The following is a 16,310-nucleotide window of genomic DNA, read 5'->3' on the forward strand; positions in this document are numbered from 1 at the left end:
ATTCATTCTTCTGCTATTTCTTCACCTTTTTTGGTTTTTTTAAACCAAGGATCCTCTGTGCTTGTCAGATACCTTCCTGGCACCAGTAACCATTTTAGCCTCCACTGCCTGCTCTGGAAAGGCATTCCATTCCACAAAACATGCACTTCCCCCCCCCGTTGCTCCTAAGTCTATCTGTTCCACCTGCAAAACCTCTCTTAACTTAACTCCTCTTCACATACTGGTCTCATAGGTACCCCATCTCCTCCACTTGAAGATGCCCTTGTTATTAAATACTTATACACCATAGTTGTTCAGCAGATCACCTGTAACCACCACCCTCCCAAACGGACAAGTATCCACCTTAAGCTCTTACTCTCTCCTTCTGTGGAGGAGGATATGTCTGCTTTATAGATTGCTAACCTGAGCATTACCACAAACCCTGCATCTTTCCACAGACCCCCCTCCTCCCACTGGCAGACAGAATTATTAACAATCGAGCTTTATCCTCAAATGGACAGTCAAGCCTAAATTAAAAGCAGTAAATCGGATTTGACCTTTACCTTTTTGAAAGCAGCCATTTTTATAGGGTTTTGGGGTTTGTTTTTTTTTGCTGTAGTCTGATAACAATTGTGTCAGTTTCCCCGTCCCACCCCATGGTGTAAAATGGTACAATGTCCTCCATTCTTTCCAGCAAAGTGCTTCTTTCAAAATTTTTGCATACTGAAAAGGACTAAAACGAAAGGTCAACAAAATTTACAAAAAGTTTGCCCACAGTGGGCCTATGTCTGCATGGAATGGCAGCTTCTGAGTTCTCTCTGCTTTTACATACCAAGTAAAAAAAAACAAAAAAACCCCAAGAAGCCCCACATAATGAACCTTATTACTAAAAAAATGTTACTAACCTTTCCACATCCAATGAAACAAAGCTTGGTTAGCTTCCAGGCACCCCCTCGGCCCTGCATGCTGGAACAGTGCTTAAATCATGCACTACAGGCAGCAGAGCAGAACAATCTCCTGGGAGAAATTACCTCACACAAACCTGAAATTTGGAGGTGCTTTTTGTCATGTGGGTACCTCTTACTGTGTAAGTGACTGGACTCACAGAACCACACTGCTTGCAGGCCTTTTCCCAAATCTGTGCTCTTGTATAATAATACACTAGCCTAGGGATCATACAGGATCAAATCCTTCACAGGAACCATGAATTTCAGCTGAAAATTGATTCTTTCCTTACCTGGTGCTGGCAGACTAATATTATACTGAGGTAAGATAAATAAGAAAGCCGTCTTAGCTGTAACCTATAGAAAAAAAAGAAAACAAAACAAAAAAAGAAAACAAAATTAAAATCAGAGCCCATTTAATGTGAGATTAAAAAAAAAAGTGAATCTACAGAGTTCCAATTAATTGTCTTCATCTTCTCAGGAGTTAAAGTAGCAGTGCCCTAATTTTCAAGGCCTAAAGACAGTGCTCCTTTAATAACGGCCACTACCCTGTTTTCTGAATCTCCTTCTTGGAGTCTGCTCTTCAGCTGCTTTTACTCTTCTCAGGCTTTATGTGGATCAGTAGTAGCTGTACTGGTTTCTAACACTCAGCACAGCAGGGCCCTGATTTGGAAAGGAGGTGACAAAATCCAACCGTGCCCCACAGGCCTTCCTCCTCTTATAGCTAATATCCTAGTAAGCTGGGTTAAGTGGGCGCAATAAACCATGCACAAAAGGCAGGAGTTAACTGGTTCCAGCATATCAATGTTTTATGGTGGCGAAAATAAGTGCAGCACTATATGTGCCACTTCAAGACCCTGTGTTTATCATTCTCGTTTGGGGCAGTGCAGACAGGAGTGCAACTCCGGTGCCCTTCCGGAGCATTCCTCCATGTAACTGTACCGCAGTCCTTCCAAACATGACCATGGCTGATTTTGTCAGCCGCTGCCCCTAGGCGCTGATTCAGTGCCTGTGCCATGCTGCTTCTCTACCCACCATCACCTCAGCAAACTTTTATGCGCAGTACCCCTGGACTTCTGCTCCAAAGGCAATCCTCAAAGCGTGCATGGGGATCAAGCCTGCGCTCATAGGCCCTGCCCCTCTGGACTTCCATAGTGGAGGAGAGGGGAGCAGCTGTAAATCAGGCTTAGTCTCTTGTGTACACTGTGCTTTCAGGATTGCTGCTGAAGCCAAGGTCTGGTGATGGGGGGAAGAGATAATGGTGGCAGAAGTAGTGGGATGGGGTGCACGCTGAGGTCCAGGGCGGAAACTTTGCTGACATCAGAACAGGCCTGTGTATAAATGCAGGCCTACCTAGAGCAGACCATGGCTCCACGGCACTCTTCAATGGTCAAAACAGGGGGGGGGAGGGGGTCTGGGAGAAAGTCAGTTCTAAAACTGTACCACAGATATTTTCACCCTTCCTAAAAAGCATAACACGCATTACATACATACATATTTTATACATGCACAGTATATACTGGCATCTGCAGGCAGAATATCTTAAAATGTACCATGCACGAAATGTTAGTTGCCTGTGTGCCCAGATATTTTTCCAGCCTTGACTCAGCTAATGTAGGCAGGAGTTCATTAGCAAAGGGTTTCATCTTGTCTTGTAGGAAAAAAAAATTCATTATAAATTAGGAAACCTGTTATTTAAAGAAAATAGAGTGATGTTCCTCATTAATCAGTGCCAATAACTTGAGAAAAATCAAACAGATGCCAGAACGTGAATGGAAAAAACACCCAAATACTGGCATTTCCATCCAGCACCAACATCTGACTTTTGTCTAATTCAGAATCACTGAACAGGAAAGGTACGGTACTTAAAATGCTAATGTTATACACAATACCTCCCAAGATGCCCAATACAAAGCAGTCCTCAGTTATTTTACCGCAGAATGTGAAAGTGTTAATAACTGCTATCAGAGAGGTACCAACGGTTTAATTAAGAGATTAGTCTGAGCGGCAGAACACACTGCCTCAAGATCATGCCCATGGACCTTTATTTGAAACTCAATTGACTTTTCCCCCTCCTCCTCTAGCAGTCTCTCTCAACAAAAGCAAGATCTCAGTTTTCTCTTTCGTCCACCTTCCCCAATTCTCTCCATCTGATCCCCACCCCTTACACACCTCGATTCTCTATCTGCTGTCTGTCTCGTTTCACAGTTGTGCTTCAGGTCCCGGCAAGCTGCCATTCCTAGGATGTGCTTTAAAAGCTAATTACCTGAGAGAGACAGCAGGTCCTGTATTTTTTTTTTTTTTTTAAATAAACTCCTTGAGGCCGTTATTCAAAATGGCACTTAGCCGGATTAAGTATTACATATTCTGCTAAAAGGCGCCGCTGACTATCCGGCTAGGCTCAGCGGGTGCCACTCAGCCAGATAAATCATTTACCTGGCTAAGTCAGTGACGGGGACTGGCCGGATCGGTGAGCTGTGGAGCTGGCCGGATATGTTAACCGGCTAACACTATATTCAGAGTTAGCTGGCTGAATTATCCGGCCAACTCCGTTTGGGCCACAGGACTGTCCTGAGGTTAGCCAGTTTAACTTTATCCAGCTAACTTTAAGATAGCTGTGTATATATTCAGCGGCGTGGCTGAATAAGGGCCTCCTTATTTTATACCCTCCTTCATCTCCAGCTTGGACCAATGGCCACAGCTCAGCTCTTTCTGGACTTGGTACTAGTTTCTGGTTATTTAGCCTCTGATCTGTTTGCACCTCTTCCTTTCTTTCTTTGAATCCACGCCTGTTTACGGTTTATACCTGCATCTGCCCTGCCATTTTTTTTTGTTTGTTTGTTTGTTTTGGTCCTGGTCTGCTCCTGCACCCTCAGGACACTGGCTTCTGACCTCAGCTTGGCCAGGAACTTGCTCTTCCCTTCCACATTTATTTAATTTTTTGCTAAAACGCAATAGTTTCAGTTTGCTTGCACCTGAACAATCTGCATCCTACACTTCAGTCGCAACCGTAAACAATATACTTGTACCCTCCCCACTGGCCTTAGCCAACAAGAAACCAAAACACACCCGGTTGTGGGGCCCATTAACAATTCCTAAAGATACTCAGCCAGTGCTCCGAGTTGAGCGCCCGCCCAGCCACTTCTCCTGGGCGCTCAATTCTTTATTTAAATGAGGGGGTCACGCTAATAAGGAGGCGCTAGGGACAACAGCATGTCCCTAGCGCCACCTAGGGGTGGCTGTCAGCGGGGCCAGAGAACCAACGCTCTATTTTACCGGTTTCTGAACCCCCTGACAGCCACTGTTAGGAAAATGGACATCTGTAAAACTGAGCGTCTGTTTTTCTAACCTGCTGACCAGCAGGTTGATTTATTTATTTATTTTTATTTTTGGTTCCTCCGACTTAATATCGCTTGCCTTGAGCAGGCAATTTCTGAGAGCAAAATGTGCGGTCTGGCTGCACATTTTACGTTCAGTATCCTGGGCGACTAACTAATAGACTCATCAATATGCATTTGTGTATGATGAGCGCTATTAGTTTTCTGGGGGTTGGACGCGCGTTTTCGATGCACTATTACTCCTTACAGTATAAGAGGTAATAGACGCGCGTCGAAAACACGCGTTGAGCGCACCATACAGTATCAGCCCGTGTGTCTGAATTTCATCTAACAAGTTAAGTCTGAATCTTTCAAGTTTAATCTTAAAAAACTGAATCTGCAACATGCTTTTGTCTTGTAAAAATCTGCAGATGTAGCCTAGGGTTAACTAGCTGTCCTGATCTCTTCTGGACAGTACAGATTTTTTAGGTACCATATGGAAAAAAAAAATGCCCCAGATTTTAGCCCTCCGGCTGCAGCTTAGCATCCGATCCTCCCCTGTGATTGCACAATACAGTGGATGCTTTGATGCTACTTTATATTCAAAATATGTCGGATACGTTTATTTTGGGTCACTTACATAGACTTCAGGCCATGATTTAATCAGAGGTCCAAAAAATGTTTTTGCAAAAGCTATAGCCAGCCCCCAAGCTGGTAAAAGCAAGCCTTTGTCAGAGTTAAAGATTTAGAACTAGAGATCACGATAGGAGGCTCCGAGTGGGCTCGGGAGCAACATCAGAAAGGGTTATGGATGCCTGGAACTAACTCCCAATGAAGGTGAAAGAGGCAAAAAAAAAAATCAGTAACAATTCAAGAAAGCACATAGTGAGTACGGAGGATCACTAATTGCAGAGAATTGAGAAGAAAACCAGAGATCAGCTGGGGGTCTGTAGTACTGTAAACTGGAAGTAAACTGGGAAGACTAGCTGGTCCTTATCTGCTATTACATTCTCTTTTTCTGTGCTTTTTTCTAATGATTTAGAGTGGCAATGAAAGTCACATGTGCAAAAACCTCCCTCCATGAAGATATTAAACAGCCTCCCCACGTGTGCGGAAATTTAATGGGTGAAAGGTGGCAACCCTAACGTAGCCCTGGACTACAATTTGTAGCTTCTTTCAAAGTCACCAATGACGATGATTGTAAGGCATGTTCTAGTGTTTTACTGCCTTGCAGTCTCTTGAAATATTATATAAACGTCAGCATTATCCCCTGCGCAGCAATCTGTCTTTTCACCCAGTTGCTAACATTTCATTCCCAGGCCCACTTGAATTTTTTTCTCGCTGCCAGTGGGCAAGATGCCATCCTACTGAATAAGACCAAATTTACTGCCTGCCCATCGGACCCAAGCCCAGCGTGGTTCATTACTCACCCTTTTGAGGCAGCTTTCAAATCCTAACCACTTCTCTACAGTAAAGACACTTCCTATAGACTTGTTTGTCAAGTAGGTTAGTCTTGACTAGACTGTTAGCTGCATGGAGCAAGGAGTGTCTTTTAGAAATAACTAGTAGTGGTAGTAATTAAGAAATGTCAGGATAACTCATGTGAGTGGTTACTTCAAACTGTGAACACCTCATCCAGGGAAGACACTGTCCCACAAGTCTTAAAAACTGCTTTGATTTGCCCCCATCCTGAAGAAATCTGGCTCAGACCCAAAGGATTATGCTAATTTGAAGCCTGGGTCACTTCTGCCTTTGTTACCTAAAATTATTGAGTGGGTTGTAGCTGTTCAGATGAGAGAGTTGGAGGGAAATAAAATCCTTGCTTATATAAGGTAGGGCTTCTGATTTTTGGTTAAACCCCAATAAAACCCAAAGGTGAAATTAGCGGGGGGTTTTTTGTTTTAACTGAAAACAAACAAACCCTAAAAAAGAGGTCCACTTTAGATGCTCCGACGACATCATCTGGCTGCTGCCAGCAGCTGCCGGATGACAACATTGGAGCAGGCCAGCAGGGAGCTCAAGCTCTGCTGGCTGAAGGAGGTTATGAGCAGGGAAGGAGAAAGGCATGGAGAAGGGGGAAAGGGTGGGGGGGTTGGACAGAGTGAAGAGGGCCGGGAAAGTGCAATGGAAGAAGAGGAGAGAGTGTGAAATGCATGGGGAGAGAGGAAGGGAGGAAAGAAAGGGAAGGGGGAGGGATCCACTCAAACCCGCCCCCACACACACAGTGCAACACAGCATGCAAACATTTTAAGATAAATCAATTTACGCCTTATTAAATTGAATCCACCTAAAAGATGCCAAAATTTGAATAAGCAGCACAAAAGACATCATTAAACACCTTTTTTTTTTTATAACCACCAAAAACACCTAATTATCTGAAAAATTAACTCCTAAATTTGCATTTTATAAACCCCTAAACTCAAAAGCCCTAATTATTCTCCTTGGCACTAGTTCTCTTAGGCCATGTGCCATTTTTGACCCTTTGGTCGTTCTAGTCTTATACAAGGTCCTTCTAATGATGGTTAAATGGCACTGCACTTAAATAGTTTGATTCGTTTTAGAGAACCATTATCAATCTGTAATGATGGAGCATCATCACTCCTGGATGCTCCCCGGGGCTCGATTCACTCTTTTTTAAAATATTTTTTGTTTGAAAAGTAGGTTTTTATTATTCAATAAAACAAACAAAAAGTTAAACATCCCAAAATACGGATACAATAAACATTTTCTCCCCAATCACAAGACACCCTTACTTTCAGCGTGTAGCACAATAAAAAATTCCCAGGTCATGTCACTGATAGGCCTTAATGATTCTGCTTTACACTATAGAAAAAGTACATGTTTCATCTGTATATAAAATTAATCATCTTTGTGAATCGTTTGGTAAAGATTTTATATATGCTCCAGTAACTTGTAAACCATGGATTGTAATCTTTCCATTTTGATAGCTGAAGTTCTAAATTCCATTTACAATAAATCTGTTTGGTCTCTCTATAATATGTACTACATTTTTCCCCAACAGTGCTGGACTCTGTTGTATCCCCATAAACAAGGTATCAAAGTGGCACTCCACCTTTTCCATTTAATCTGTGTTTAGAACAGCTAACAGATATAATTGACAGCTATTGCTTACAAGCTGTCTGCTAGACAACATACGGGTCCCTCAAGTGCAATCTACCAATCCTGCCAGTATCAATCAAAAGCTGGAAGTCATATATACCACTGGCTGAAATAAGTTGTGCCTTAATTCTTGTAAAATGGAAGTTTGGTAGGTAGGGCATTTGCCAAAAGAAACTTTAACATCTTCATTGCTGTTGTGCCATCAGCCACAGACTCCCTGCAGAGCTTAGAAATTTTGTTTTGACTTGCTGTCGGCAATGGAGCCACACATATTGCTAATATTTCCAAGGTATCTTCTTTTTGTTCCAAGATCCCCTTTGGCAGATTAACAATTATTTATCTAAAGGAGATCTACAATTCCAGCACTAATTCTTCCTCACTTGGACTACTGTAATTGCTTATTAATCAGGACTTCTGGCAAAATCCATTTGTAAGCTTCAATTAATCCGAAATAGTGCAGCCGGGCTCCTGTCCAGGACATCTCATCAGGATCCTGTCACTCCTATTTTGGTTTGTTTACACTGGCTGCCAGTTTCAATTTAAAAGTCTTTTACTGACATTTAACGTCATCCATGGTATTAGCCCAATATATCTTTGTTCCCTTTTTAGCATGGTATGTCCCTGCAAGACAGCTGAGATCAGCTAATGCTGCTTTACTGGTAGGGGAAGGCGTGGTTAGCCCTCACCAGGACCCATGCATTTTCTTTCTAGGTTCCAAATTTGTAGAACATGCTAACATTAGAGGCAAGAGGGACTGTCAACTGATATAAATCAGTTTAAAAAGATCAATAAAACATGGTTATTTACACAAGCCTTTGGGGTTTAATCCTAGTAATTGACTAAATGATCTAGTGGTTCCCTAGCTTGTTTGTTTTCCTGCCATATGGTGACTGTGTTGGAATGTTATTTGGGCAGATGAGGCTGTTGATATACTTTGTGAGTTTCTACAGTGCAAGCTATTGCGAGGTTATTATGCTAGTTATTTTATTTCATGTTTATTTTTAGTTTCTCTGTTTTATGATGATGTATGTGTTTTATATTTCAGTATGTAAGGATTTATATACTCTTATTTATGTTGCTTATTTATTTTATTTGTAATATTTTTATTCTGTACCACGCTCTTGAGATTTATTTAGTAATGTGTAATATAATAAACTGTTATTTGCTCCTAAAAGCAGCCTAGAAATGTTTCATTTGTGAAAGCTTGCCTCTACTGGCAAATCTTCATCAAACAGAAAGCTGAATGAAAGGTGGCATGTGTCTTGTTTTTAAAAAAGGACTCTTTTTGCACCTGAGGGATGCAACTGGGGGAAAGGGAAGACACCCCAGCAACAAGAAAAGAGAATTCAGTTCCTTACACTCAAACCCTGACCCTCATGCCAACCCACACATGTGCAACCTGATAAAAAACAAAACAAAACCACAACAATATATTATTAGCCAGTCACTACTGCTCTTTTAAAAAAAAAATGTTCTTTCCCACAGAAGTAATTAATGATGTAAGAACATTCTGCTTACAAGAAGGTTTTTGTCTGGTCAAAAAGGCAAGTTTCTATAAAAGGGATCCACTGTGGCAGCACAAAGCGCAACAGAGAGGAGAATGACACCACTCAGCGGCTGCCGCTTTCACAGGCTGTTTGAGAAGAGTAAATAAAGCAGTCCATGTTTCCAGGATGTCTTCACCTTTCCCATCAGCAGAGCTATGCAGCTTGGAGGCAGGCTCCCTGCCAAATTCCTGCCTGCGTCAACACTGGCATCAGCTGGAGCTGGGAATCTATTAAGTGGGGTGCCAGGTGATAATGCACAGACGGGTGGCATCCAGCAGGAAGTGGATGGGTGATGAGCAACTATTTATTGGAGATTGCTCCATGTTCATTAGCAACTGTGAGCTTCCCAGATATAACAGGAGATCCCCAGGCCCAACTTGCCAGCGAAGACAGTGTCATTAGAACAGGCTTCCCACGGTGCATCCTGCTAGTGGTCAAGCAGTCTCTTGAGTGTCTGGTATTGTGCTGTTGGCTCAACATTTCAGGTAACTGAAAAGAGGTCCCCAGAGATTCCCAGCAGTATTTGCCAACAGCCCTCGAAAACCTGTAGTTGCAGACAAAGTCCTGTATTAAGATAGCATCACATTCCATCTCTGGTCAACCGGAGCACAATCAAAGCTTTATAAAGTCTGGAAACCCCTGGGAAAACAGATCCTCACGGCTTTTTATTCTGGCAGCAGGAATTGTTACACAAATGATATCTCGCAATACGGTCACTAGAAAATGCGCAGCACGTCTCTTTATTGCCTCAATAAAATTATGCTGCACTAATTCCCGAAAACCTTCGAGAGCAAAAATGAAATGGCTGAAAATGTATTTCAACCAAGGACTGGTGTTAGAAGGGAATTTACAAGACCACATGCTGAGAGCAAAATAAAAAAACAGACCTCCAGAATAGCTTTGTAGAGTAGGCCTCATCCTAACAAAAACAGACTGTGCACCCACAAACATGTTCAATTCCACTCTCATTGTTTTCCTGCATTTTATTTTAAATGCAAAAGCTTTCAATGTCCCACACCACTCAGCATCCAACAGCAATTGCAGGATATGCAGAAAAAAATATATAAACCATATGCTGGATACATGGGAAAACATGTAAAGAAGGCTTAATTAGCTTGTTTGAAATCTGCGAGCTGTGAGATGATCCTTAAGTCTCCATATCTTACTTCTGTCACAAAATTTTAGATATTTATGCTGTCAACCATTCGAATTTCAGTATATCCAATCTCTTGCCTGCCTGCCCTTGTTTTAAGTTTTCTTTATGTCTTTTATGATTGTTGTGTAAACCGGTTGTTTTTCATTCCAGTTTTATGAATGTTTTAATTTGTAACCCGCTTTGATGCTTGGGGAGCGTGGGAAATAAAACTGGATTAAATAAACAAAGATAAATCCTGGAGATAAATGTACACAGAGGTAGTAAGAACAGGGTTGAGATGCTGAGTAAAGACAGGGTGGCGGGAAGGTGGTAGGCAGGATGGATATTGTTGGTTTAAGAAGGAACATCTAGGCCAGTGGTTCTCAACCCTGTCCTGGGGACCCCCCAGCCAGTCGGGTTTTCAGGATATCCACAATGAATATGCATGAGAGGGTTTTCAGGATATCCACAATGAATATGCATGAGAAAAAATTTGCATGCACTGCCTCCATAACATGCAAATTTTCTCTCATGCATATTCATTGTGGATATCCTGAAAACCCGACTGGCTGGGGGGGTCCCCAGGACAGGGTTGAGAACCACTGATCTAGACTCATCTACCCCAAATGGTAGAGGACCAAAGCAAAAAGACAACACAACTGACTTACAGAAGGAGCAGTATACTGCAGACGGTCAAGCCTGTATGGTTAGCCAAAATACTATCAAGGGAGTTAGGTCCACACTCCGTGTATACACAAAAGACTCTTTTGTCCCTCCCGACACAGCACTACTCAGTGAAACACTGTGCCCGTGTCAGGGGACATCTTAAATTGCTGTTTAAAGGTTGCCTTGAATTTCAGGAGACCTTTGAAATGATAATTTGTGCAGGTTTTAACAGATAGAAATAAAGAGAATTCTTATTAATTGAAAAGAGAAGGACTTTGAATTTTCTACATTCTCCTTTTCTTTCAAGCCTGTATGGTTGACAGCTGATTCTTTTCAACATTTTTTGAGAGCGTTATCGAGAAAAATATTGGGGAAAGTTTGGGGTTTTTTTTGCAGATTATACCAAAATCTGCAACAGAGTAGACACCCAGAAAGGCATGGAAAACATGAGGCGGTATCTAGCAAAAAGATTGAGGAATAGCCTAGAGCAGGGGCGGCCAACTCTGGTCCCTCAAAAGCCATAAAAAGGCCAGGTTTTCAGTATATCCAAAATGAATATGTACAAACAATGGAGGCAGTGCATGCAAATCTACCCCATTCATATTGTTTATTTATTTAGAGTTTTTTATATACCGATAATCGTTTGGAACATCTAATCAGTTTACAGAAAATGTAATGTAGCCACTGGCTTTACAATAAACATCGAACATTGGATAATAATACAAATGCAAGAAGCAAAAAAACAAGGGGAGGAATTAACTGTAGGATAAAATCAGAATTAACTATAGGATAAGGCCAAATCTACATGATATATGTACAGAGGCTATAGTATAAAGTCAAATATACATGACATATGTATAGCAGCTACAGGCGACTTTTGCAATATTTACAATTGGAAGGTGCGAGAGATGAGGAGGGGAGAAGAGGAAGGAGGGAGCAGGAAGGGAGGAAGGTAGGGTGGGACAAGGGCTAAGGGGTTAAATGTGGGGGGAGGGTGGAAGAGGGGTGGAAGCTGAGGGTGGAAGTGGGATGGTGGATGCGGGGTAAAGGCAGTAGGGACAGGGTAGATGAGGTCAAAGGGGGAATGGGTAGTTGAGGGTCATGTGAATGCTTGCATGAAAAGCCAGGTCTTGAGGTTCTGCTTAAATTTCTTAGGGCATTGATCTTGGCGAAGGCTGGGTGGCATTTTGTTCCAATGTGTAGGACCTGCTATGGAGAGGGCGCGGTCTGCGGTGCATTTGAGCTTTGCGGTTTTGTGAGAGGGCATGTGTAGGGTTGCCAACTGTTAGGTTCTGGTGGGGCTGCTATGGGTGCAAAATTGGAGGTGATCATTGAACCCGGGCATGTTCACTGGGAACATCCTGAAAATCTGGCCTGTTTGTGTATCTTGAGAACCAGAATTGGCTATCCCTGCTCTACAATCTGACAGCTAAAATGAATTGCTAAAATTGCAGAGAGTCATGCATTTAGGCTGCAAATCAACAAGGGGGTGGTACAGTATGGGGGCGAAATTCTAAGCATGAAACAAGAACAGGATCTGGGGGAGATTGTATCTGATGATCTCAAGGTGAATAAGATGACGGCAAAATCCAGAAGTATTATCATGGCTACGCTGGCCAATTTGAAGGTACCTCCTAGGCATGGGTATGCGGGGTTCAGGAGCAGGCAGGACAGTCAGAGCTCTTCTGCCTGACCAGCCATCTTTCCTTCGGGTTGGACCCTTAGGTGCTGGTGGCTGGCAGTTCTTATGGGGGGTGGGCAGTGGAACTGGCAGGCAGCAAGAAGCAAGGGACAGGAAGGTGCCTGGGCACACTGAACACAAACAGGGGTTTGCACGGACAAGACAAAGATGGACAAGTAAGCACAAGATAGAACAGGTCTAGAGACCAAACAAGGAAACATAAAAAGAACGGAACAGATAGCACAAGGGAACCACACTGTCACAGGGCCACAAGCAGAGACGCGACTCCACGCTGAGGTGGGAAGTAACCTCTGAAGGAGATTTTTATAGGACTGGCCTTGCTGCATCATGCAGCTTTCAAGGTGGAGGCCAGAATGGATCCAAGAATGGCCCAGTGAAGGCCCCTGCTGGCAAGGGGGGCCGCCTAGCTGCCAGTATTGTTACAAGCATGCATTGGGAGAAGAATGGTTAGCACAAAAAAGGAGGTGATATTGTCCCTGTATAGATCCCTGGTGAGACCTCATTTGGAATACCGTGTACAGTTCTGGAAATGCACCTTCAAAAGGATATAAACAGGATGGAGTCGGGCCACAGGGTGGCTACTAAAATGGCCATGTGGTCTTTGTTAAAATCTAAACAAGTATAACATACAGAAAAGGTGAGGTAGGGGAGATATAAGAGACATCTGCAAAGGAGGTGGGTCTCTTTCAGTGGAAAGGAGGTTCTGGAAAGAGGGCACATGGGATAAGGGGGTAGACTCCGGAGAAATCTAAGGAAATATTTCTTCACAGAAAGGGAGGTGGATGCTTGGAACAGACTCCCAGACTCCTTGGACAGTATCTGAATACAAGAAAGCATGGGACAAGCACAAGCAATCTATGAAGGAGTGCTAAGGATTGTACAGTTAAGCAACTAGTGTGGATGGACAGATTAAATAGGCCACATTGGAGAAATTACTTACCTGATAATTTCGTTTTCCTTAGTGTAGGCAGATGGACTCAGGACCAATGGGTATAGTGTACTCCTGATAGCAGTTGGAGACTAATCAGATTTCAATCTGACGTCAGCCCTAGTACATATACCCCTGCAGGAAGTGCAGCTCTTCAGTATTCTCCTCGAAAAGCAATTGTGGATATATACATGACTGAATAACTTGAACTTGGATAACTTGATTACCGGTAATTTGAATTGGTTGAATTGGTTATAGCTGGAGACTGCCAGTGCCCTCAACTGAGAAATGTCGACACCCGGTAGGATGGGTGTTCTAGTTGGAGGAAAGCATGGCTTACCCGTGAATCACTCGCTCTCAGGGATGTCACCCGAGAATTCCATGAATAACAGCAGCCGTGGGTGGGATGCCGAGTCCATCTGTCTACACTAAGGAAAACGAAATTATCAGGTAAGTAATTTCTCCATTTCCTAGCGTGTAGCAGATGGACTCAGGACCAATGGGAAGTATAAAAGCTACTCCCGAACCCGGTGGGAGGCTGCCCGTGGCCCATTTAGTACTGCCTTTGCAAATGCTGTGTCCTCTCGAGCCTGAACATCCAGGCGGTAAAACCTGGAGAAGGATTTACTTCTTATTTTTGAATACTAGATATGAATACTAGACAGAAACACTTTTGGTGAGATAAATGTTAATATTGTTGAAACTTTTTGTTCTGAATTCATTCATGGATGATTGCTTGTTGTATAATGGAAATGCATAAATAAAAAATAAAAAAAAAAAAAAACCTGGAGAAGGTGTGGATGGAGGACCATGTTGCCGCCCGACAGATCTCGGCGGGTGACAGCATCTTGGTTTCCGCCCAGGACACTGCCTGGGCTCTAGTGGAATGGGCCTTGACTTGTAAAGGCAGTGGCTTGCCTGCTTCTACGTAGGCCGCCTTGATGACTTCTTTGATCCAGCGGGCTATGGTTGCTCACGAGGCCGCTTCCCCTTGCTTCTTCCTGCTGTGAAGGATGAATAGATGGTCCGTCTTTCGAATGGGTTCCGACCTTTCCGGATATCGGACTAGGAGTCTGCCGACGTTGAGGTGGCGTAGACTGCGAGACTCTTCTGAATTCTTATGCTCATCTGGCGATGGTAGCGAGATGGTTTGGTTGAGATGGAAATGAGAAACCACTTTGGGGAGGAAGGACGGGAACGTGCGTAACTGGATGGTTTCCGGGGTGAGTCTGAGGAATGGCTCCCGGCAGGACAGTGCTTGTAGCTCAGAGATACGATGGGCCGAACAGACTGCCACCAGGAAGGCTGTCTTCAATGTTAATAGTCGGAGGGACAGGCTGCGAAGAGGTATGAAGAAGGCTCCTGCTAAGAAATCTAGGACCAGGTTGAGGTTCCAAAGAGGCACCGGCCACTTTAGGGGTGGTCGGATCTGCTTGACTTCCTTCAGAAAGCAGGAGACATCCGGGTGAGAGGCTAGGCTGCCGCTCTCACTCTTGGTAATAAGTGGGCCTGAACAGAAAACCAACATGGAGAAGGAAATCCCCAGAATCCCTCTGCTTTTCTTTAGCCTGCTTGGGCTGAATGAACTCTAAGTGACTTTCTGAGCATGACTTGCAGAATTTCCCTGGATATCTATGAATGCAGACAAGCTGGCACCAGAAAGGTGAGGCCTATTCATTGGGTCACAAAGAAGAAACCAACGGCGGGAGCTTCAGAAACTATTCTCAGGAGTTTTTATCAATACAGCCACAGATGTGTTAATTATCTTGACCAGTAAGATTTTAACAGAACAAAGGACTATCTCGAGAGTGAGGGCAATGGGCACTCTCTCGGTTGTATTGCCCTTATTACCGAGCGTAGGGTTTCCATGAGGAAGCGAGAAATCTTCAGGTGGTGGTTGACCGACTTGAGGTCCAGGATGGGTCGGAACGTTCCTTCTTTCTTGGAAATGATAAAATAGATGGAATAATGGCCAGTATTTATTTGTTGTGCGGGCACCGGTGTTATAGCCTCTAAGGCTAGCAATTTAGTCAGTGTAGCTTCCACTGCCATCCTCTTGGAAGGGTCGTGGCAGGGGGATTCCACAAACTTGTCTGGAGGGAGGTGGTGGAAATCCAGGTAATATCCCTCTCGAATGATGGCTAGGACCCACTTGTCCGAAGTTATCTCGACCCATCTTTGGTAGAATAGGGCAAGTCTGCCCCCTATGGCTTCTTCCTTTGGACGGGTTGGCTGATTTTCATTGTGGGGTGTGGCTGGAGCATGGGCCCGAGCCGGCTCCTCTTTTGTTGTGCTTGTTCCGAAAGGACTGGCTCCTGCCTGCGGGGCGAGCCGCTTGATATGTGCTTCTGTATGGGTTGAAGCGCTGTGATCCTCTGCCCCTGGAAGTTCGGGGGAAGGGTCGCTGGTTTCTCTTATTCCTGTTCTCCGGTAGCCGCGACAGTGGGGATTTGCCCCATTTGTTGGCTAGCTTCTCTAGTTCGCTTCCGAACAGGAAGGTTGTCTTGAAGGGCATCCTTGTGAGTCTTGTTTTGGAAGATGCGTCGGCCGACCAGCTTCGGAGCCAGAGTTGTCTTCTCGCTGCCACGGCTGATGACACTCCTCTAGCTGCGGTGTGCACCAGATCAGAAGCGGCATCCGTGAGGAATGATACTGCTGGTTCCAGGGCTTCCCCAGGAGTGTTGTTCCTGGTCTGTGATAAGCAGGCGCATGTCACCACGGCACAACAGGCTGCGATCTGTAGAGACATAGCGGAGACGTCAAAAGACTGTTTGAGGATGGATTCTAGACGTCTGTCTTGAGCATCCTTGAGTGCTGCTCCTCCCTCAACTGGGATAGTAGTGCATTTCGAGACCGCACAGACCATGGCATACACTTTCGGACATGCCAGGAGGTCTTTGGCAGCTGGGTCCAGAGGGTACATGGCTGCCAAGGCACGCCCCCCCCCCCTTTGAACGAAGTCTCCGGGGCAT

At 44.1% G+C, this 16,310-nt stretch overlaps 1 protein-coding gene across 2 annotated transcripts in view; it reads right to left on the reverse strand.

Moving 5' to 3' along the window:
- The window catches only part of TRAM2 (translocation associated membrane protein 2), a 142,203-nt gene that overhangs the window by 88,343 nt on the left and 37,550 nt on the right, over window positions 1–16,310 (reverse strand). For both annotated transcript variants that reach the window (XM_029596123.1, XM_029596124.1), the window contains exon 2: window positions 1,217–1,280. In XM_029596123.1, the coding sequence (XP_029451983.1) occupies window positions 1,217–1,280 (64 nt within the window). The remainder of the gene's footprint in view (window positions 1–1,216; window positions 1,281–16,310) is intronic.

Source organism: Rhinatrema bivittatum, chromosome 3 (genome assembly GCF_901001135.1).
Source record: "Rhinatrema bivittatum chromosome 3, aRhiBiv1.1, whole genome shotgun sequence".
Lineage (NCBI taxonomy): Eukaryota > Metazoa > Chordata > Amphibia > Gymnophiona > Rhinatrematidae > Rhinatrema > Rhinatrema bivittatum.